The 23,705-nt window shown below is 50.4% G+C and overlaps 4 protein-coding genes across 4 annotated transcripts; 1 reads left to right on the top strand and 3 right to left on the bottom strand.

Moving 5' to 3' along the window:
• Positions 1–1,913: 1,913 nt before the first annotated feature.
• LOC120705806 (DNA ligase 1-like) lies at positions 1,914–5,063 on the bottom strand. Its single transcript, XM_039990330.1, has 3 exons — positions 4,388–5,063; positions 2,662–2,914; positions 1,914–2,497 (listed from the first exon to the last, which is right to left on the bottom strand). The coding sequence occupies exons 1-3, from the start codon at positions 4,757–4,759 to the stop codon at positions 2,133–2,135; spliced, it is 990 nt and encodes a 329-aa protein (XP_039846264.1). The 5' UTR covers positions 4,760–5,063; the 3' UTR covers positions 1,914–2,132.
• Positions 5,064–5,544: 481 nt separating this feature from the next.
• Positions 5,545–9,542, bottom strand: LOC120705805 (syntaxin-32-like). The gene is made up of 5 exons (XM_039990329.1): positions 9,041–9,542; positions 7,986–8,236; positions 7,690–7,859; positions 6,724–6,924; positions 5,545–6,002 (listed from the first exon to the last, which is right to left on the bottom strand). The coding sequence occupies exons 1-5, from the start codon at positions 9,276–9,278 to the stop codon at positions 5,843–5,845; spliced, it is 1,020 nt and encodes a 339-aa protein (XP_039846263.1). The 5' UTR covers positions 9,279–9,542; the 3' UTR covers positions 5,545–5,842.
• Positions 9,543–15,628: 6,086 nt separating this feature from the next.
• On the top strand, positions 15,629–17,527 carry LOC120705807 (acyl transferase 7-like). The gene has a single exon (XM_039990331.1). It carries the CDS (start codon positions 15,838–15,840, stop codon positions 17,161–17,163), a length of 1,326 nt encoding a protein of 441 aa, XP_039846265.1. The 5' UTR covers positions 15,629–15,837; the 3' UTR covers positions 17,164–17,527.
• A 3,116-nt stretch (positions 17,528–20,643) lies between these two features.
• Positions 20,644–21,368, bottom strand: LOC120710442. Its single transcript, XM_039996128.1, has one exon. It carries the CDS (start codon positions 21,335–21,337, stop codon positions 20,843–20,845), a length of 495 nt encoding a protein of 164 aa, XP_039852062.1. The 5' UTR covers positions 21,338–21,368; the 3' UTR covers positions 20,644–20,842.
• Positions 21,369–23,705: the final 2,337 nt, after the last annotated feature.

Genomic DNA, 23,705 nt, shown 5'->3' on the forward strand with positions numbered 1-23,705 from the left:
CCGAGCACTACCTTCCGGTGGTCTTGGTGAGGCCGGAGAGGGTCGGATGGGGTCTGGCCGAGGGAGCAGTGGCTCACCGGCAATGGCAGGCGGCGGCGGCGGCGCTTCGGCGAGCTGGAGGCGGCATGGCCAGGCCAGAAAGCACCAGTGGGAGGAGGGGATTCCGTTCTGGGGGTCGGCTTGGGCTGCTGTGGCGCGGAAGAGGGAGGTCGGCGCGGAGGTCCGGGAGGCGGCGGCAATGGTGGTGACGGAGAACTGGAGAAGCCTCGAGCATGTAGTAGGGGATTTGGGAGAGGTTTGGCTGCCACGCGCACGGGATCCTCGCCGCCGGCGCCGACCGGCAACGGGTCGTCCAACAGGGGCGACGAGCCGTCGGTTTGCATCGGGCCACGGGAGTTTGCCGTCGACAGAGGAAGCGACGGCTTGTTTTCTCTCCGTAATTAAAATGGTTCGGGACGTCGTATTTCATCAGAATAGAGGCAAGTCGACGAGGTTGTCTCTGCGTTGTACTTGACCTAAGTTGAGTGTGCTAAATTTTAGTCAAATTTTAGCTCATCCTCTACTTATGTTTGAATACACTAGCGCTAAAATTTAATATTTTTATCCATTAGCACTTAGATCTAAACATAGCCTAAATTATTCCTATCATATCGAATGTTTAGTCGTTAATTAAAAATATTAAACATAGGCTAATAATAAGACTAATTGCATAATCTCTAGGTTAATTCACTAAATAAATCTATTAAATCTAATTAATCCATGATCAGCACATGTGATGCTACGGAAAAGATGTGCTAATTATGGATCAATTAATCTTAATAGATTTGTCTCACAAATTGGCTCGATTTCTGCAATTAGTTTTATAATTAGCTTATATCTAGTCCTAATTGGTATCTAAATATCCAATGTGGTAGATCTAAAAGCCTTTAAGAAGGCTTTACAATACAATCTCTTCTCGTCGGTTCTCTCTTCTCTGGCGAAAGCGCAGCAGAGCTTTCGAAGTTTCGCATCCTCGCACCCAGTTTCCTTCTTTCCTCCTCTTTTCTTTTCTGCTTATATCTAGGCTCTGATTCCTCAATTCGTGTAAGCTTTTATGTCATTCTTTCGCCTCGCAATTATTCGATTTTTCGCTGTAGTACTGCTGTACCTTTGCGAGTTTGTCCATTCCATTTCCGTTGCTTTATGAATTGTTCGTATCCAGACAACCCAGATGCAGTACGCAATGCGAGCGATCGTTTGTCCCTACGCAACAGGTTGCACCAGCTTGCACAGGGCAAGAAGATGTTGTCAATTTGTAAGTGGTCGGTCGGCTCACAAGAATTCTGACAGACTTACCACATTTTTTCTCATTTTGTTCTGATTTTTTCTCATTTTGTTCTGCTGCCAACCAGAAGCGGTGCTTTTCTTTCACATCAAATCAGCACTAGCCACCAACAGTATTTTTTCTCTTATAACAAATAAGCACCGGACATTAGCCACAGCCAGCCGAACTACAAAGAAAAGGGTAAAGCACAGCATCAGCGCAGTTATGTCCTGTGAACAAGACTAGCAAGTGAGCGCGATCATGACTAGAAGTACCTGAATACCGAGTGCCGAGCATCATCTGCCAGACTGCCACGGGTATGGTGATGCAACAGCAGCTCGCTCGCATCCACGGCCCACTTGTGAGATAAAACGCTACTGTTATTAGCAGTACAGTAACAAATATACTGTCCTAAAAAATAGAATACACCATCTGTTACACTCAGTGAGCTGCAAAACAGAGCACGTGTTGCCATCCTGCCGATGATAACAGGGTATGTTTATAAAAAAAAGTATTATGGTAGAAGAAAGCAAGCTTAGGATAATTTCGACAAGCCTAGCCCAATGCAAGAATGAAAGAGTAGGGCTACAGGACTACAGGAGGCAGCACGAGATAACCCTGACTGGCCATGTTGTCCATTAAGTTCCATTGGATGAACAATTCAAAACACAATTACACAACTGTTTTGCGACCATAAAGGCCATTCATGAATTCTGAAATGGAACTCAGAAAGGCTTCACAGTCATAAAGACAACTCAAAAAAGTTTTATTGTGAGTCCAAAACGAACAAGGGGATATCAAACTCAGCATTTCAAAACTTTTTGCCCATTTACCGCACGGGCTGCTGGTTGTAATGACTCTTCTCTTTCTTCTTAGCTGCCGCGAGCCTTGCACTCCTTGCTGCAGCCTCAGCAGCAGCAATTTTGGCAGCAGTGTCCGTCTCTTTGCTCGATTTCTTCTTCTTCATAGAAGCCATCTTCTTTAGGCGCTCCTTCACATCCACAGCTGCAGTGTCTTCATCAGGTTCTGCACTGGCAGTCTCCTCTGACCCATCAGCTGCTTCTTGTGTTTCTTTTGCCTCCTTGGAACTCTTGTCTTTCTTTTTCTTCTTCTTGGAGGTCTTGCTCTCTGAAGGGGCTGGAGCATCTTCCTTTCTCTCTCCATCACCAGTTTGGTTCACACCTTTCTTCTCAACTGCAAGAGAATATAACATGAGAAAACAAAATTCATGCAAACACCCAACCACAGAGAGATTGGAATCAGGAATTTAGGTTCTCTCCAATCCACAGTGATCATCCAAGCATGATTCAAGAACCATAAAACACAAGAGGGGAAACATAATGTACTGTAGCATCTACCATTCTTATCATCCTGTGCAGCATTGCTTGAATTCCCAGAAAGTCCCAGCTCAGTCAATACCGCATCAAGTTCTGCTAATTCCTTCTTTTTCAACTCCTTTTTAGATAGCTGCCTTTCTGTATCTTTGGGAGGTGCATGGGGTGCGATTGTCTTCAGAGGTTCAGCTGGGGCATCTCCCGCTTCATGCTCAGGTTCATCCTCAGCACCATCATCAACCTCATCATCAAGGTCCTCATCATCGCTCTCAATGTCCTGCAGCACGAAGAAGCAAATACATCTGAGAATACCATCGCTCAGGCCCATCATTAAGACAAACAATCAAACATGTTATATGCTAAAGCTGTACAACAACAACAACAACAACAACATAGCCTTTTTTCCCAAGCAAGTTGGGGTAGGCTAGAGATGAAACCCGAAAGAAATAAGTTCAAGGTTCAGGCACATTGATAGCTAGTCTCCAAGCGCTCCTATCCAAAGCTATCTCTTTAGAGATGTTCCAATCCTTAAGGTCTCTCTTAACCGACTCATCCCACGTCAGTTTAGGTCTACCTCTACCCCTCTTTACATTATCGACTAGCTCAAGGATCCCATTACGCACCGGCGCCTCAGGAGGCCTTCGTTGGACATGTCCAAACCATCTCAGCCGATGCTGAGTAAGTTTCTCCTCAATTGGTGCCACCCCGACCCTATCCCGAATAACTTCGTTCCGGACTCTATCCCTCCTTGTGTGCCCGCAAAACCACCGCAACATCCGCATCTCTGCTACACTCAGTTGCTGCACATGTCGTCTTTTTGTAGGCCAACATTCAGCACCGTATAAGAGACGAAATAAATTTGCTAGTTGTTGGATTATATGCTTATTTCTTCAGATAAATAGAACTAAAACAGTAATAGAGAAAATAAATTTGCACGCACTATTTGCCTTAGTGCCTCTGTAACTATTTACTACTAATCATCTATATATACCCTTCCAGGACACATAACACCCTCGCACTCACTGCTGAAAAACATCATTAACTGCCAAAAATAAATATACAGCATTAACACACTAATTCTCTAATTCCATATATATAGTTACACCATGTTGATGTGTCAGCTAAGCATATCTTGTACAACAAGAAAATCATTCAACAAAAGTATAAAATCATATGTTCAGCACACGGACCTATCTATAACTGCATTTTCCCATGGAAAATTACCATTTCCAATACACAAGAAACTGATTGCCACAGTGCATACTTGCATCCATCACCAGCATTAATTAAACGGCACAATAATCATAAGCCTACAGGATTTTTCATGCCTGACTCAAAAATTCCGTGTACGCAGCTACATCGTGTTGTTTTGTCAGCTAAGCATGTGCTCTGCAACAAGATAATCACTCAATCAGAGGACAAGCACGTGGCTGTAGTATACACCTGCAGAATTTTGCAGCGGAAATTTAATGTTTCCATACCTACACTGAACTGATTACCAAACTGAGCATGCATAGCACGACTAAACTGAATTCATGCATCCGTTACCGACAGCAATCAAACGGCATAACACACAAGTGCACCTACAGAACTTTTCATTCCTCACTCCAACAATTCCGCGCCAACACTCGACTAGCCAACCAACCAGTTAGCATAGATTAAACAACAGCAACATTTCAAAGGTATTAACACATTTCCAAGCACATTTCATCACCCAGATAGAGAGGCGCATAGAGGAGGGGAAATAGACCTCCTGAAGGGCGGCGCGAACAGCATCCTCGACGTCCTCCTCGTCCTTCCCCGCCTCGTCGCCCTGTCCGGCGGTGCCCCAGACGGGGCGCGGGGGCGCGGTGGTGGCGAAGTAGTCGTCGTCGTCGTCGTCCTCGACGTCGGCCCAGGACTTGGTGGTGAGCGGCGCGGGCGCCCAGAAGACCTCCTTCTGCGGCGGCTCCTGCTGCTGGGCCGCCCCGTCGCCGTGCTTCTTCCTGGAGGACGACGACCCGGCCGCCTTGCCCTTGTCGCCCTTCTTCTTCTTCTTGAGGGACTCGAGCGCCGCGAACACGTTGCCGGTGTTGAGCTTCACCTCGTCCGCCGCCCCGCCCCGCCTCCCGCCTCCCACCATGCTCCCCGACCGCCGCGGTGGGACCCCGACGAGGCGCCCAGGCGCGAACCCGAATCTGAACCCGCCCCGCCCTCGGCCCGGCCGCCGATCTGCGGAGGCGAATCGGCGCGGGGGGGTTCCTCGCCGCCGGGGATCGAGTCGGGGATTGGGGTTTGGGTGGGGATGGAGGCGCAGGCGCAGGCGCTAGGGTTATGAGATGGGGTGGAGGTGGAGGTGGAGTGGAGGAGACGCGTGCAGCGGCGCAGGGCGAGAGAGAGGAGGATGGTTTGCTCGCGTGCCGCGCGCTTGGTTTATCGCCAGCTACAACTCTATCCACCCGAATTACGCATTGCCAGATTGCACACGCCACGCGCTGTGGTGCCGTGCCACGGGCGCTCCCCTCGTCCAGTACTCCGGCGCCTGATGTGAGTGTGACCTCGCAAGAACTCGCCTGTACTGTGCCCGGGCTACGATTCCCTGCAGAATTGTGAGCAAGAGGACCTGCCAGAAATGGACATAGCAGAGCCGGTGCCTGCTATCACTGCGACACTGTTGTTTTCCAAAAAAAAACTGCGACAGTGTAAAGGTCACCAAAGGCGTTATTATTTTTGCCGTGCCAAAAGGAGTCTGATTCAAGATGCCAGTATTCATCCATGTTTACTGGGACACCTGCCTGAGCTCTCAAGGCATACCTGCGATCAACAGATCGTAAACACTAGTTACTGGGAGAAGATTACCAAAATTACTGAAACAGATGCAGCAGAGACCACAGAAACGATCAGAAAGTAGATGACACAAACAAGTAGTGGCGATCCAACAATGATGAACAGCGATTCTGAAACATTGCTATCACCTATTACTGTTTGGTTTGGTCCCGAGATAATACATCAAACATGTTGTGGAAACATCGCCACTAAAGGAGTCAAGAGCAACAGATCAGTGCAGGAGCTTGTCCCAATTTACATGACCACAGAAGGGTGAACGGTTGCTTATCATCCGGGGTGAAAATGTGTACATGGTATAGTAGTATGAGCAAAAATTAAAGAATATTTCGCATAGCAGCCATCTACGCATAGCATGAGCAGAGAGATGGTACAGAAGGAATCAAGCGACGAAGAATATGAAGATCATGAGGAACACCATCAGTACAAAGAATATCTTCATCATCAGCCACCTGTTCGATGAGATGCTGTTGAGGTACTTGAGGAGCTGGCCCTGTGCTCCCTCAACGTTAGCCAACGTGTCATCCATGTTCTCATCAATTCTGTCATAGACAAGGCAACATTAAGAAGAAACATAGCCAACAGCCCAATAGAAAGCATGAATCGTCAATGTAACATCAATCGTCAAATTTTGACTTTGGACTTCTAATGACTGTTATAGGGATGGTGAAAACTAGTGATACAGTAGCTGTTTGGGGGTAAAGATCCCGGGACCGAAGTAGTGTGACATCACTCTCTGACACCAGGCTTGATCCCAACCGGCAACCGCAACCAGAATCTTATATTCAGGTACCACACTTGTTTTATGTCTTCTGGATCATAATGGGATAAATGGTATCTCTTTTAGTGGAAAGACCTTTTACCCGTGATACGGTGCTACAGTACTAAGGTCCTGTTTGCATGTGCAAAGAATAGCTTGGCCCTTCAGAAAATATCCACATTCCTAATAAATCATTCCTTCCCAACAAAATCAACTTATTCTTATCCTCAGGGTCTAATCAATTTGCGGGCACTGCTCATATTCCAACAAGCTACACCAACAGCTAGGCAGTCGACCAATGCAGAATGCACAGATTCTACACTAACATTTCAGACAATGTTCATCTCTGATAAGGCCAACATATTCTCTAGGTGAGGTCACGTCCTTATACTTTGAAGGCATTAACACTTCTACAAAAATGAAGTTACATATTTAAATTCAAGCACAAGATATTATTCTCCAGATAATAAGATGTTTCAAATAAACTTCGGGTGAAGGTTCACCTGATTGCTAGCTCTCCCTGTTGAGAAACCATGGTTGCCAACTGTGTAAATATATTGCTCAGCTCATGGATGGTTGATTCCACATTTTGTAGAGCTTCAGCTCTGCTCTGCATGTAACTGTCCTGCTGTACTGCTAGTTGCTGCTGCTGCATGAAAGGCTGGGATGATGATGATGCTCCATGATCTCCATTAGTCTTCTTCCTGGTGATCAGGAGCACAAATTTGTGAATAGAACTCTTAAAGGTCACTGACAATATGTTACATGGTTGAGCATGAGATGTATCCTGCCAAAAATGATATTCTAGCCAACTTTATACTTTAACATTAGCACGGCCATAGAGAACAAACTGAAAAGAAGTGTCTTGTTTCAACATAAACATTTGTGCCAAAACAACAATATAGACAGTAAGATGAACCTCCACTGGACTAGCCCGTGTCTGGCATAATGTTATTCGATAAATTTTGTGAGTAAGCATTGAGGGTGTTCCATCACAATGGCAACATAGAAAATACTCACCTCAAGTAGATACATCTGATAACATTGAACCATGTAAACAGGGCTAATGCAAAGGCTGCTATGCCTCTGGAAGTGATGGTAGGGATGTGCGTGGATTGGGTTGGGATGGGGATCTGGTTGTTGGTTGTTTACATTTCCAGGCACAAAATAGTTGTCCAAGGCAGACTGGTTTTCTCAAGCTTCCTGATCAGTTGCTAGTGGTGCTATGTACTTGGAAAGATGTGAGGAGTTCTATAGAAAAGTATCTCTTTTGTACCATGTTACTCCCCATACAGAATGTAAATACCAAGTGAAATAGAAGAAAACTACGATGATTGTGAATAGACGTGTGATGTTAGAAGCCTTATTGCTAACCTACAGCTAGCATAGCATGTGATAGAACTAAAATAAGGTGATTTTGAATGGATGGTCAAATATGAAAAAATCAAGTTTTGTATGGGAAACAGTACCTCTGGAACAATTGGGTAGATGCAGAGTCGCTAGCCCATGGTGCTGGGGGCACAGAGGACTCAGATTGGTCCCTAGCAACAAGCGGACGTTGACGAATGAATGGATTTGACGCATCCTTTCCAGCTGACGAGGAGAACATCTGCCTTCTATTTTCATGAACCTTCAAATTCTACATATCATGGGAAGAAAGGCTTTAATCAACCATGTGTACTATAGACTTTAAAAAGGGGGGAGTATAATTGAGTTTTTTTTGTGCGTGCGTGTGGTGGTGGTTGGGGGGGGGGGGGTATCTGACCTCTGTTCGCATGGTAAGAACTTCTTTAAATTCTTTTGTCGCACTCATCAGACGGTTTTTTAGGTTGTCCACAACTGAAGTGGAGTGATTCGTTGTGTCCTTGGATAGATTCCCACTCTCATTTTGTGAATTGCAGAGAGCTTGTAGGTCTACAACAGCAGTATTCAAAGCAGTGATATCCTTCTTGATAACTGCAGTCAGCTCTTGAATCTCCACGGTAGGGTCATCAAAAACTGATGTCCTCTTTGCCACTGCAAACATTCATTTCATAATATCAGTATTATATTATCATAGAAATAGCACAAACTTTATAAATGCGTAACATATGAGTATTCATGATAAAAAAAAGGCTTGTAGCATGAGGTCACCGATGATGTTTTGTAGTGATACATCGCATGTAATGCCACTAGAAGTCTAGAACTAATGTACATAATTAGATCTGACGATAGCACCCTGCTACCATAGCATAGAATACTGTAGATCATATGATTAAGGACTTGGTAACATATGAATATATAATGTCGGATTCAACTGATGTAACTAGAAAATAAGTCTATTCACAAAAGGAGGCAACAACCAGATACACTTGCACCCACAAAATGAGCACACATCTCAGAAGCATGTAAATAGACTAAGATAAAAGAATGGTCATCTAGCTTGCTTCGCGGCAACATGATGCTAATGGCATCTCTAGAAGAGTAACATCATCACGACTTAAGCGCAGCACACCCATCCTGACCCTAATAGAAAATAGCACAAGTAGCTACTAGTAGGCAAATGAGCACCCAGAGGATCAACCAGGTTACAGCAGACATCTACGCCAAACAATCAAACATCCGGAAACACTGAGAAGTGAGAACAGGCACTCTCACAGCAACTTCAAGCAAAGACACGTATCGATCATCCGCAACCACAAAGTAAATCACTATTCATACCAACAATCGCATCTGGAGAATGGAGATCTCACTGATCGTAGCGCTATACCAATTCAACTTATCTGCAACGAAGCGAGAGAATCAGGAGGTACGAGGGGGAGCAGGGGGGGCGGAGCATACATTTGGCGAGGCGGGCTAGCTTCTGGGAGGTCTGGTGGATCCCGAGCCCGATCTTGGACGCGCGGTTGTTGAACTCCGAGCGGGCCGACGTGGCCGCGATCGACCCGTCGAGGGGCCCGGCGCCGCTGCTGCTCGGCGCGGAGGAAGGGACGGCGTGGCGGCGCGCGCTCTCGACGGCGGCGTGGAACTCGTTGGTGCGGTCGCGGAACGACGCCTGCGCGGGCCGCGTGGGGTTCATGGCGGCCGGCGGCGGTGGATCTGGGGCCCCGGATCTGGATCTCGCCCTCGCCCTCCGCCTCGGTGGGTGGGAGGGGGAGGGGGAGGGGGGAGGAGCACGCGGTGGGAGGGGGAGGGGGAGGGGCAGGGAGAGGAAGCACACGGTCGGTCGGTTCAGGGGTTGGCGGCGATGGGGAATCGAGCTGGAAATTGGGGGAGATTCTTGTCAGATCGCATGAGTTTTTGCTTCGCGGGGAGGGTTGGGTCGGAGAATGCGGTTAAACGGCGCTACGCGGGGAGGGGGGGCGCTGGCGTCCCCTGCCTGCTGCGCTGGCTGGCAGTCTGACTGGCCGCGAGGCAAAGGCTTCGATAAAAGTTTCCTTTCCTTGGGCTAAATTTGGGAATTTTTTCGTAATGGGCCAAGATTCCCCATAGCCCAGCCTAAAGAAGAAGAAGGCCAATGAAGCATATAGCCACAGTCACACAGTAGCCCAACTGACGCAACGAAGGCCCAAAATTGAAAAGAACTGCACAATCCCCCTTGACAGGGGCCATCCTCAAGCTAATGATTAGCTAGCTAAATTTCACTATTATAGGTCAGCTAATAGACTAGCTATTGATACTCCAGCTAATTAAGACAGTATTATCTTTTTTTAACATAAAAGACAGTATTATCTCATTAGCTAAATGTAGCCTAGCCATGCTTAGTCTTCTCTTTGCTTCCCTTCAAAGATTTTGTCCTATTGTAGCTGAATTTTTGCCAGCCTAATTTCATCTGTTCGCTGCAACCAGCCAAAAGTATTTTCTCTCACATCAAACCAGCACCAGTCAATAGTACTTTTCTTTCACAACAGATCAGCACCAACCACTAGCCATAGTCAGCCGAACAGAGTGTATCTAAGAACTAGGTAGCGTACAGACTTACATTTTTGTCGGCTTATAGGCTTACATTTTTGTCGGCTTATAGGCTTGTTGTGGTGGTTGTAAGGTACCTGTAGTACTTTTTTTGCGGGTAGGTACCTGTAGTACTTGATGGCACTTTTTTATCTGTTTTTTGTCAAACGTTGATTAGAGACGGATTAACTGAAGAGTAGAGGGACAATTAGAAGGGTATTTCAGTTATTGTCTAATTTTTCAAGTCAATTTACCCCACGTCAAAATAGCTGACTAGCGGTCATGCGTTCTCTCCGTACGCTCGTAACAAAAAAAACTGCGTAATTCGCGGGACAAACTATGTGAATGTAACAAAAAAAAACTAACCTAAGCTATGGACTGTGGCATCGTAATTCGGACCAATCTTTCTATCTATTAATACAACGATGGATGCAGCAAATTTTTTTTTCGAACAATTCGGGGGGTCCCCACCTACTTCATTTCATTGATCAAAAGCAACACAGCTCAATACAAAACATAACCCTGCATTCCAGGATGAGATTACATGAGCTGTCACACACGGCGAGAGAAAGGATTGAGAAATAGAGAACATAGAGAGTGCATTCCACCGATCGTCAATAGGAGCCGCAACCAAACAACTTGCTTGCCAGGTTCACACAAGCCAAATTGCATCCAACCACCCCTCGCAGCTACGCCGCCCTGTGAGCCACCCTCCTACGAGTTGGGAGGGCTCGCCCAACAGAATAGGGGCTAAGGATGGAGGAGACAACTTGACCGGAATGTCACCGGAAACGACGACCTCCCTTCAAGCCGACAACGACACCAGTAAGGCACATCCGGGCGCCGCCCACCGCCATCCAACGCCCTTTGAGGGGAGGAAGCCCCAAAGGAGGGAGGGCCGGCCAAGAGCGAACTTCACCACCCGGCAATTGATTTGGAGTCACCATCAACAAGGAGAGCATCGACGAAGTAAAGGCGCCAGCAGCGGGCACTTGCGGAATCACGGTAGAATCCAACTCCCGCCGATGAGAACCGCAACCGAACAACTTGCTTGCTAGTTTCACACGAGCCAAATTGGATCCACCCACCCCTCGCAGCTACGCCGCCCTGTGAGCCACCCTCCTACGATTTGGGAGGGCTCGCCAAACAGAATGGGGGCTAAGGCTGGGGGGAGACAACTTGCCTAGAATATCGCCAGAAACAACGACCTCCCTTCAAGCTGACAATGACACCAAGTAGTGCACATCCGGGCACCGCCCACCGCCATCCAACTCCCTTTGAGGGGAGGAAGCCCCAAAGGAGGAGGGTCTGCCAAGAGCGAACTTCACCACCCCGCAATTGATTTGGAATCTCCATCAACAAGGAGAGCGCCGACGAAGTAGAGGCACCAGCAACGGACCCTCGCGGAACCACGGTTGAAACCATCTGAAGCACAAGACGAGGCAGCCGGCGGCGGCAGGGAGGAAGGAGAGCGAGCGGGAGCTTCGAGGCCGCAGCAGAGGACGCAGTCGTCGGTGACGAAGAACACTGGGTTGCCCGCCAGGCAGGGGCGGCAGGGCAGGAAGCCGTGGATGAAGAGCAGCACCAGCACCGGCGCGCGGGCCGCAGTGCGCGGTCCGGGTGGGCCGCGGGCCCCAGCAGCGCGGCCACAGCGCGCCGCGCGAGATCTGCAGCGACGTCGCGGCGATGGACAGGTCGACGCCGACCGGAGCCCCGCGCGGGAGCGCTAGTCCGGCAACCTGGACCCCGAGGGGAGCCCCGCGCGGCAGTCGGGCTAGAGCGCGAACCCCAGCTCGGCCTCCGCGTGCGCCAGCTCGAGCTCCGTGAGGCCCGGGAGCACGGCCACCCCGGACGCCCGGAGGTGGGCCAGCACCGCGGCCGCGAGCAGGGCGAAGGAGTGCAACCCGCGCCGTGGGGACGCCGACACCGACGCCGATGAGGGCCCCACCGTAGCGCGCGGGGACAGGCGCCACCGCCCCATCGCGAGCGCACTCAGCGGCGGCGCCGTCGGCAGCAGCAGCCGGTGAAGAAGCCGGATGTCGCGGTGCCGCCTGTTGCCCAGATCTAGCACGGGAGGGAGTAGATCAAGCCAGGGGGAGGACTGTCGCCAGGAGGCCGAAATTGGAAGCCGGCCGTCGAGGTCGTCGGCGGCGAGCGCGCGAGAGATGGCGTCCCCAGGCGCGAGGATGACGAGTGCCTCGCCGCCGCCTTCCTTGCAGCAGCTGGGCGGACTTCCGCGCCCTGCTCAGGCGGCGGCGAGGGAGCGGGGCGCGGGGAGGGGAGTGGCGGCGCGGGGTGCTCGGGGGTCCGCCCGAGTCGCCCCCGAGGAGAGCGACCGACCCAGATGGATGCAGCAAACTGGTATGCAGTCACGGTCTGATATTAGTCTAACCTGTACCTGAACCTTTTCAGACTTAGCAATGAAAGTCGGATACATTGTCTCACAAGTGTATAACGCAACAGCGACGAAACGCTGAAAGCCTGAAACTTTTGACCGCGAGCGCAGTTGTTGGCCTTGGTATATCAGCTAGCCGACAGCGCTGCAGAAGGTGAAGGATGGAGGCATCAGTTGGGTTGGCAGCAACCCATCCAAGTTTTAGGCACCACGAGAGGCAGACTTCAGTTGACAGAAGCAATCGCTCGTCACACTGTAAAATGCAAAAGCTGGTGGTTGTTGAAGGCTGCTAAGGCTCCACTTCCACCTGATGTTCATGCATTCTTGACGCTATCCCCATCGATCTCTAGCTACATGGATGAATGGATCAGATATGCTTGTATTTAGCCGTGTAGGGCATCTGCTAGGAAAGGCAGCAGCAGCCATACGCAGATTATTCAGACAGAGCATTGAAAACATGCCTGAATAGCAGATGCATGAACTGGGACAGCTAGGAGCATAGTAACCTTTTAACTTTTGCACTGCGAGCTAAGATGAGTGGAATCTATCTCTGATTATTGCTTTTGCTCCACTTGGGCAGATCTCTGTGTATACATGCATGTGTGCCTAGTGGTAGCCCCATTAGTATCCCTCACCCGTGGATGAGTTGAACTGAAGAAACGATTAGGTAGTGGGTGAGCAAGGCTGTAAGAGAGACCGGCTAGCTAACCTTTTTTCGAGTGGAAGAGGTTCATTGAGATCACTTTCTTGACAATTACTTCTCTGCGCAAGACAAACTAATTGTTAGATTGCCTGTCCAGATCACATTTCCTTCGACGTTGTTTCAGGCAGTTTACTATGAGAAAGTATTCTAAAAGACGATTGTTTTTCAACTGTCCTGAACAGAGACACTGGCATACAATAATCGCATCACAAACATAGGTGCATATATAAGAAAATCAGAGAAGGGTTACGTTATTTCGCTCAAAAAATCTGCCAGCGTCAGCTAAGACTAACCCTAGCTAGCAGCCCACTGGGCAACTAATCGGCCAAATTAATGGATGGATTAGATGGATTATCTATCATTCAGATGCGCCATTACAGGGGAAACATACATCGGCATGATGCTTGCCATTTCAACAACCAACTTTTCCGTATTCGGTTCATGTGTTAAGTATGAATGAATGATCGGCATCTCTGACCCCCTGTAGCTGGCCAACAAGGCTATAATGGAGCAGCCATTGAGGAAGCTGCGTGTGCTTTTGGCTGTTTGCGTTGACATCATCGTCATCATCAAAGAAAGCTAGTTGGTCGTGCTATACATCAATACGAACAGCTTAACAATTAGTTGTTGCCTTTTATTTTTCAAAAAAATAGTAGTTGTGCCTTTGCATTTATAATTCCCATGAAACAAATCATCGCAAAACCCAAAATTTAGCTCCAAGCCGTCAAAGAAAAACTGTTGTTGCCCCTTTCAAAAAAAAAACTGTTGTTGCCAAGAGGCTTAGCTTCTGCGTTGATTTGTTTTTTGGTCACTGCAAAAATACTAAAAAAAATAAATCCCTGTTCGGATGAGGGTAATCATCCACAGGGGCGACGGCATATGTCACTCGCGACTACTACTGCACTGGAACTAATATCCTTGTTCGGCTGGGCCAATTAGCCAGCTGCAGCTGCAGCTGCTGCTGGGCGCTCCCCTCACAAAAGTACTGTTGCTACAGTACGGAACAGCCAACTCCAGCCGGCTGATTGGCCCAGCCGAACAAGGTGAATTAGTAAACGACCGTTTGAACCAGGAAAAGGCGTGTTGGGTTCTGACGAAACAGGCGCGAAGTGCGGAGCAAACTAACACAAATTTCTTTGGGTTTCTTTAGTTCTATCTTTTCTTATCCCACACACATTCTGCATGCTTGTAAGTTTGTAGCTCTTGTTTTCAAATTGAGCTACCATTTTAATTTGTTCTTCTGCGTATCCACCCACCCAATACAACCTCCTGAAAAGAAAAAGCTGATGATGCCACACACACACACACACACACTTGGCGTATACAAAAAAAAAAGACAAAAGCGGAAAGGCAAAGGTTCCCGTGCGCGCATATGAACTGCATGCGCGCTGAAGCCCTCCGGCTGCTGCTGCCGCCGCCGCCGCCGCGCGGGCTCGCCGTGCTCGCAGCCTCGCACCCACCCAGCAATAAACAACTCACAGCTGCATCCATGGTGCTCTGCTCTGCTGCTTTATACCAACTCACGATTTCTTTCGTGCTAAACTGGCTTGGCGCCTGCCGTCTCTATCTCGCTACGATGATTAATTAATTAATTTCCCCCTTTTTGTTGGTTAATTGACCGCTCGCTTCTGCAACTGGAGCTGGAGGAAGCAAGCTGCAAGCACGAGAAGAGGGCGTGACTTCACACTGGACAGTGGTTATTTTTTCATCTCTGATTAACTAGCGACGACGCGCTTTGGCTTGGACCGTTTCCGTCTACGGACCCGGTAGATTTCGTTGCGTGCGTGCCTTGCTTGGAGGAAGCAAGCAAGCGTGACCTCACTGGAATCCGTCGTCGTGCGCCTCAGCTCCGAGTCGTTTGCTGCTGGGAAATCTCTTTCAGAGGAACTCGTACCGACGGCGAAAGAGACGCGTGCCGTACGTACCAGGAATCAGGAGTGCCTCTGAAACTTTTACTCCCTCCCGGCCGGCTTCTCTGTCACTGTGCTACCGTAGACAGGCAGGTGGCAAATCAGTTTCAGGCTTCTTTCCGCAACTGCCAAGAATCGTATCTAAAAAAATGGAGTACTGATTACCTGACCAATTTTAAGGCCAGCAAAGCCCGTGCGAATTCAGGAACAAACAAACTGAACCAATGCGAGGGCTCGTGCCAATGGAGGGGTGGATCAATGGTGGATCAATGGAGGTCCGGAAGTAGGAATGGAGACGAAGCAGCCCAGCTCGGATTGGATAGAGCCGGGAAAGCCCAGCTCGGCTCCACCGTGGCTGGCAGCTGGCACCTCCTTTGACCCCGACGTACTAGCAACTAGCCACCCCGCCGCCGGAGAAGAAAGGCCCGAGCGCGTGGGCCCCCGTGGTCCGTGGACGCCTTCCATTTCCATCCGACTCTCATCCTCGTCACCATGCCCCGGTCCACGCACCTATAAATTTGCATCCTCCCTTGCCTTCCGAGCCAGGTCAAGCCACCAACCAAATCAAAATCAAAGCCAAGCAAGCAGGGAGAGCAGAGCACCCGCGGCCACCAGCTCCAGCTACCAAGTCGTCTGCCTCCTTCCTTGGCTTCCTTCCAGCAACTCCATTCCGCGATTCATGGCGGCGCCCAAGTCCATCGAGCGGCTGGCGGCGCGGCGGGTGGTCCCGGCCGAGCCCACGCCGGCCGGCTCGCTCCGCCTCTCGTGGCTGGACCGGTACCCCACCCAGATGGCGCTCATCGAGTCGCTCCACGTGTTCAAGCCGGCCCCTGACCGCGTCACCGCTGGCGGCGGCGACGTCGACGCCTCCGCCAGCCCGGCCAGGACGATCGAGCGCGCACTGGCCCGCGCATTGGTCAGCTACTACCCGCTGGCCGGGCGGCTGGTGCTCTCGGAGGACGGCGCGCAGCAGGCGGTGGACTGCAGCAACGCCGGCGTGTGGTTCACGGAGGCCGCGGCGGCGTGCAGCCTCGAGGACGTGGACTACCTGGAGGCCCCGCTGATGATCCCCAAGGACGAGCTCCTCCCGCCCACGCCCGCCGGCGAGGACGCGCGCGCGCTCGTCCTGCTCGTCCAGGTCACCGCCTTCGCGTGCGGCGGCTTCGTCGTCGGGTTCCGGTTCAGCCACGCGGTCGCCGACGGGCCCGGCGCCGCGCAGTTCATGAGCGCCGTCGGGGAGCTGGCGCGCGGCGCGGAGGCCGTGCCGGTGGACCCGCAGTGGGGCCGCGACGCCATCCCGGACCCCGCCGCCGCCCTGGTCGGCAGCCTCCCGCGGCCCGACGGCGCCAGCAAGCGGCTCGAGTACCTCGCCATCGACATCTCCGCCGACTACATCAGCCACTTCAAGGCCCAGTACGCCGCGGCGCACGGCGGCGCCGCCTGGTGCTCGGCGTTCGAGGTGCTGATCGCCAAGGCGTGGCAGAGCCGCACCCGGGCCGCCGGCTTCGAGCCCGACTCCCCCGTCCACCTCTGCTTCGCTATGAACGCGCGCCCCATGCTGCACGCCTCCCTCCCGCGCGGCGGCGCCGGGTTCTACGGCAACTGCTACTACATCATGCGCGTGTCGGCGCCGGCGGGCAGGGTGGCCGGGTCGTCGGTGACGGAGGTGGTCAAGATCATCAAGGACGGGAAGCGCCGCATGCCGGCGGAGTTCGCGCGGTGGGCGGCGGGGGAGATGGGCGCCGCCGACGGCGTCGACCCGTACCAGATCACGGCCGACTTCCGGACGCTGCTGGTGTCCGACTGGACGCGGCTCGGGTTCGCGGAGGTGGACTACGGGTGGGGCCCGCCGGCGCACGTCGTGCCGCTGACGAACCTGGACTACATCGCCACGTGTATCCTGGTGAAGCCGTGGGTCCACAAGCCAGGGGCGCGGCTCATCACGCAGTGCGTCACCCCGGACCGCGTCGCCGCCTTCCACGAGGGCATGCTCGACATGAACTGAACAAGTCTGATGAATGTCTGCCGGAGGAGAGCGAGTCAGTCAGTCAGAGAAGCCGAAGGCGAAAAGGGAGCTCGTGATTAAGGCTAATGATGATGTGATTGGGTGGGTAATTAGAGATGGTTGTTGGTGTCATGTGGGGATTGGTATTGGATTAGCTAACCGATGGGGGGTTGATGAGTGTTGTTGGTTGGTTGGTGATGTGTGCGTAGCACTAGCACCTGAATAACCGAACTCCTGAATTCAGGAAGGTTTTGGGGAACTGAACTGTATTGCATTGCATTGCATTGCATCTGGTGGGAAGCCACCACCTGCTTACACCAATATTGGATTATTTCATCTTTGATCATTTATTCGAAGAGGATTTCATCTTTGACCATACTAATACCTACCTGAAATTTTGTTAATTTATGTTGCTTTTAGGTGCCTCAGTTCTTGTTCTGTTGAGCGCTCCAGGTTTTATACTCAAATGCTGGTACTGTAGTATTAGTGAGTGCTCACTCCTCAGCAAATCAATGGTGCCATCAGTAGGGGATGTTAACACATTTTTTTTTTCTGAAAAACACATTTGACACGTTTTCAGTCTCGTTCTTTCAATCCATTTATGCTCTCCATAGCATGACTTCTTTCATTGTTCCCTGTCGCTCGTATTTTCGGGAACACGCTTAACAAGAAGGATCAGGCAAGCAGAAATTCTCCAATGACAGCCCGACAAAGCATCTGATGCTGCAGTTGCCCATGCCCAGTTGCAACTTGCAATGCAGAGCCAATAGACAGGGCAACCGCAATGACCGACGCAGATCCAGCAGAAAACGAGCTCATCGCCGGATTTCAAATCGTTTCCTATCCAGGGAACCGTATTATTTACTCATGGGAAATGACAGTATAATGTTTCAGACAGACAGAAATAAATCTAATGCTTCTTCGGTCGGATCTAACTCCAGTGAGTCACACAGACCAGTGATCGGTCAGTATGCAGAAGACCAGACTAATAAAAACCTGGCTGGAAAAAAAGATTCAGTATGCGAACCGAGCAGTTGGCACGGATCAAATCTGACTGAACCCATCTCCAGCCTATCTGCTCCTTGTTTATCAGCTGCACTGTCCGATTGCTTATTCTTTCACCAAGTGGACGCGAAAAATCAGCAAAGCGAGGAGGCAGCGTGCTCTCGCCATTGGTATCCTCCACTGAAGCAGCGGGTGTCGCCATTCTTTTAGCCGCCGATAGGTGCTGCCACACTCCCACACTCAAGTTCTTAGCAGACGAGTCCCAGTCTACGCACATCCGCCAATCAGGACTGTTTGCAGGAAAAAAGGTCTCTATGGATCCATGCTCCTCATAAGTCATGATGCAATGTTTACGACGCTTGCAACTTGCAATGTTTTTGCGCTCAGCTCACCCAGCTCTGGAAGTGTTTCGCTGTCCTGAATCCTTATGCTCTTCCTCTGCATGAAAATAGCAAAAGAAACATTCATAAAAAATGCCGCCCAGAAATCCAACAATCCCTATTCATGTGAGAGGACAGAAACATTTTATCCAATGTTCACTTCCTGTTTTCTCCCCAAAAGAGATCAGAGGACTAGAGAAATTGCAATTGCCTGCTGGATTCAAACACCACCATTGGTTGCTTAAACTACGACCACAACATCCATGGCCTAATTAGAAATTCCCTTATAATTAAATAGATATAGCATGGTACTCCTTGGTTCTAAACAAATGATTCTAGCATATAAGATGATCTTACCTAGTTGCTCATTGTCCCTATAATCACTGATGGTGTGCAGCCTTTGACCATTGTGGTTGGTTGATCCTGTCTATCTTATAGAGTCCAGCTAGCGGTTGGTTAATCCTTCTGACTATCTGCAAGGTCTCCTAACCATTTGATCCGCCACAAGAAACGGATCAAGATTCCAAGAACCAGGTTAACGAAAACATATCCATGTAGCGCCAAGTTGCACCAAGCCACCAACCCCGATAGCTTCAGGAATCAACTGAAGGATTCAAGCACATGATCTTGGCAATGCGCTATTATGACCAGCATCAGCAGGAATTCCAAACTGTAGCAAATCACAGATCGAAACCTATATTGATCATGAATCGAGTATAACAAGATTACTACTGTAACAACAAATCAGCTCTTTTGTTTCGAAACATAGGTATGACTACTGCAGAAAATGATACGCGGAATCTGACAAATTTGTGTAGCTGACTAGCTGTTTAACTAAATATTAGACTGAACATAAGGTTATCAGTTATCACCCAGCCATGTGCCAATAAAAATGTTTGAAGGAACCCATTCTCCACACCAGCCTGTTCTTAAGCCCAACTTGTCAGTGTGTTTGCTTCTCAAATTCTCAATCTCAATGCTGCTCTGCATTATCCAAAAAAAAAAAACTAGTGCAAAACTGCTGCGCTTCCTATCTGAACATCTCGTGTCACCCCTCAAAAAATAAAAATAAAACTCACCCCTAAAAAAACATCTCGTGACTCATGTGTTTATCAGAGAACTCAGGGTGTGTTTAGTTCCCCTCTTTTGAAATTTTGAAAAGAATTCTTTTCACATTTGAAGTATTAAATATAGACTAATAAAAAAATAATCACAGAACTCGTCTGTAAATTACGAGATGAACCTAACGAGCCTAATTAATCTGTCATTAGCATATGTTTACTGTAGCTTTACTATAGCAATTTAGTGTCCAATCACGACATAATTAGATTCATTAGATTCGTCTCGCGATTTACAATCTATTTGTGTAATGCGATTTTTTTTCAACTACATTTGGTACATCATGCAAACGTTTTACAAATCTTTTGAAATTCTAAACAAGGCCTCGGTCGACTCAACTGGCTGTTGCTTAGAGCGTCGAATTTGGCCCAATTTTTGCGCTATTAAAATGCAGACTAACAAATAACCATAACAGCCGCACCACCATCTCTACGCGTATTCAGACATAGAGCGCGACAGAGACGGCCGCGACGCCGACCACCAATACCGCGAGGCCGATCTCTACGCCGCCGTCACCACGCGCGAGCTTTCTCGCGCCATTTTCCGAACGCGCGCGAGACGGACCTGCCACCGCCATGATTCGAAGCTTCACGGCCGCATTCTGATAGGAGTTTGGGAGACCGCTTGATTCCGATTCGGATGCGTGGCCATAAGCTTGATTCGGGGATAGGCGGAGTTCGATTTCGCTGCAGGCAGGTGGATTCGAGCTCCGTCTCACAACGAGGAGCCATGGTCGCAACGTGAAGCGCTGCAGACTGCAGAGCAGAACGTATCCATGTGCTGCGGTTCTTCAGGCAAGAGCGCCAGGGGGACGACGGCGAAGCGAACCAAGCCACGCATGGATGACGAGAGTGCGGCGCCGACAACGAAGGGGAGTAATGGTGCGAGCGTGGCTTGAAGTTGAGGCCGAGGCGCTGCTTGAAATCTCAGAACTGAAGGCGTGGGCAATTGGGCATTTCGCGATTCAACAATCAAGTTGTTTGTTGCAAATTGTTCTTTAAATTTAGACGGAAACTGGAATGTCGCTAACAATGGAGTGGCATCAAATAGGCCACTTGATTAGATGGAGTAAACATGTCATGTCTAATGACTAACGGGAGACGTTCAGACGTGGCACACGTATGGTACACGTGTGCTCTGCCTCTGCTTCGTTCGTTGGCCTAGCTCTCTGTGGCTCAGAGGCCGCCGAGCAAGTGGCTGCGGAGCGCCGTCGCGAGAGCGGCGCCGGCGGCCGCCAGCCCGGGGAACTGCGCGGCGACGAGCGACAGCATCGCGAGCCCCGCGCCGAGCAGCCAGAGGGCGAAGCCGGCGAGCACGTGCTCGGCGTTGCAGCGAGCGAGGCGGCGCCGCGTGAGGACGAGCGCGCCGAGCACCATGAAGGCGCGCCCGGAGTCGAGGAGCTGCCGCGCCACGCCGCCGCGCTCGCGGCCCACCCGCGCCGGCACTAGGAGGTTCTCGCCGCCGCCGCCGCCGTTGGCACGGCGGGGATAGCCCATCTCCGGGGGAGCGGCGGCAGCCATCATTCGGCCTACTCCCAGGCGCGCCACGTTACTGCCACGCACCGGGGCGGCAGAGCGTGCCGGTGCAATGCAAATCTGGGTGCTCGGCGCTTTTGCCGGGGATGCGGGCGCCCTTATATAGGAGCAGCGGCGCCACCACCGGGCTCCCATTTCCCGGTGAGCACGAGCAGTCGTCAGTGTCAAGTCGAGGCTTTTTCGGAGACTTCCTCGGCCGGAACGTGTTGTCAATGTCCAGGGTCCATGTGGCCATTTTCGGGGCGGCGGACTCTCGGCGGCAATTAATCGGTGATCAGGACTGCGGAATGGGATGGATCGGATAAGTGTTTGAATCCGTACGCCGTCTGAACTCTGAAGGACGCATGGCACACTCGGAATAGACGCTTGCCCACTGGCGTCCCGGCAAGCTGGACAGACAGGCACAGCTCGCAAGTTGCCCCGAGACGAAAGCAACCGCAGTAGTGACCCTTGCCACTGGTCGGTGCGGTAAGGATTAGCCTTTGACCCTGTCACTCTATGACACTACCTTCATGCTCATGCTGGTGGCGATCGATCCGTTCCAAGACCCAACTTCCGCCAATTCTATAGGCTCTCGAGGCCAATTTTAGACACCAAAGACTCCAGTTGAATGTATTTAAGATGTATCTTTGTTTTAGTGTAGAGGACCTACGGCAGGCAATAGCCGGCCTGAACTTTATAAAAGTGATGCAAGAGTGTAGCATACAGGATTTGTGAAGGTGAGGGAGACCAGAGAAGAAAAGGCTCAACCTATTACATGATCGAATTTCTCGCACCAGCTGCGTAATGCAGCATTACAGTTGTGATGCCTAGCACGGTTAGGCATAGGTCATTGCTTAAGCAGCGGAGCACCCCGGTCGTCTTAGTGTCCAGATCATCAAACGCCTTCCAGATGTTCAAGACAATGCAAGTACTGACTGTGGAACGGACTTGCTGACTGCTGTCTTGGAACACTTGATGAGTCCACAGATCTTGTATCTGTAAGTGGAGGAAGGAGTGCTGTGGCCATATAGCAGAGACCAGACCATCTGGGCTTTGTGACAGGAGAGGAAAATTTAAGATGTATCTAGCTGAATGCAGCCTACAAGAACAGCTGTCATAATTTTTACTAATTTAGTGGTATGCCAAATATTTCTGTTTATGAAATGACTACATTTTCAATTCCCAGGCTGCCCTTCGATTTGTTTTTCCAGTCAACGTAAGCTGATGTGAATTGGTACTAGGTTCTTCAATTGTCAGACTAGTTCTCTAACGCTGAAGTTTCTTCACAAGCAGAAGAAACAGGTTGGCTGTGCCTTTCATCACTCACTCACTCACTCACTATGAGGGCATATTCTGACAGTAGGCTGTACTTGTTTCAAGTTTCACCTGATATTCTCAAGTCGTACTCACCAAGTGTAGCTACATATGTTGCTTGCCTGAGAAAACCTGTTCATTGTAATGTTTATAGGAATGGCCAAATTCTAGGTTGTTTTCAGCATGGAATTAATTTTAATATTTATTTACTTTGATGCTCTTGAATATGTGTTTCAGTTAAAATGAAGCTTCTCATAGCAAAACTGCACTGTGGCCACTAACCTTGGCTTCAATTTGCCTGATGTATCCAGTACTGTTTCAATTGCTCGATCCCTTTTGTTACCGTAGTGTGACCAGAGTTTGTTATTTGTGGGGCAAAAACTCATGCACACTAGCTATGTTCCCCCTTTGTATGACCTCAACCTCAACCTGTCTTATTCCACTTATTAGTAGAGATACAGTTATTACCAGCATGTTTACACCTTTCTTAGCCATCTGTTCTTTGGCCTAAGCTAGCCAAGGTTGGGCACTTCGAATGGAACTCTCATTTGATGTGCAGGTGTATATGTAAAAGGTTTTAAGTTAGCTCTGGTTTCATGTCTCAAACTTGTTTACCGGAGCATATTGCTTAGTACAACTATTCCTCAGAGCTATTACGGCAATGCCTGTATGGGTCATAGCTCTAGTAGCTAGAGCTGGGACTTGATGGCGCTGACGTCGTCTGCCGCCGGGAAGCACCACGGACAGAGCCGGTGGTCGGTGGCGGACTGCTTCTCCGGCACCCGAAGCCAGTTTCATCCTCCGGCTGCTCGGCGCGGCGCTCGCGATACTGCTGCTCGTCCTGCCTGCGAGCCGGAGCAGGCACCAACGGAGCGGGGCTGGCCGGGCATGCCCGCCCGTGTCTAGGAGGACCGCCTCCATCATCTCGTCGCTCCTCGCCACCCTCCCTCGCGCTACACCCTTCACCCGCGACCGTCAATCCGGCGACCTCGTCGAAGAGCGCCTCCCACTCCCACTCCGTCGCCGTCGCCGAGCCCGAGCGTCCCGCGCGACGCACGCGCACGCCGGGCGGCATAGCCCCGGCAGAGCGGCAGCGGCTCCCCGGAGCACGCCAATGGCACGCCGACCGGCGGGGATAGTGCGGGAACGTGCAGAACGGGAACCGGCGCTCCCGGGCGCGTCCGAGAGCGACGAGGAACGCCGGAGC

Source organism: Panicum virgatum, chromosome 5K (genome assembly GCF_016808335.1).
Source record: "Panicum virgatum strain AP13 chromosome 5K, P.virgatum_v5, whole genome shotgun sequence".
NCBI lineage: Eukaryota > Viridiplantae > Streptophyta > Magnoliopsida > Poales > Poaceae > Panicum > Panicum virgatum.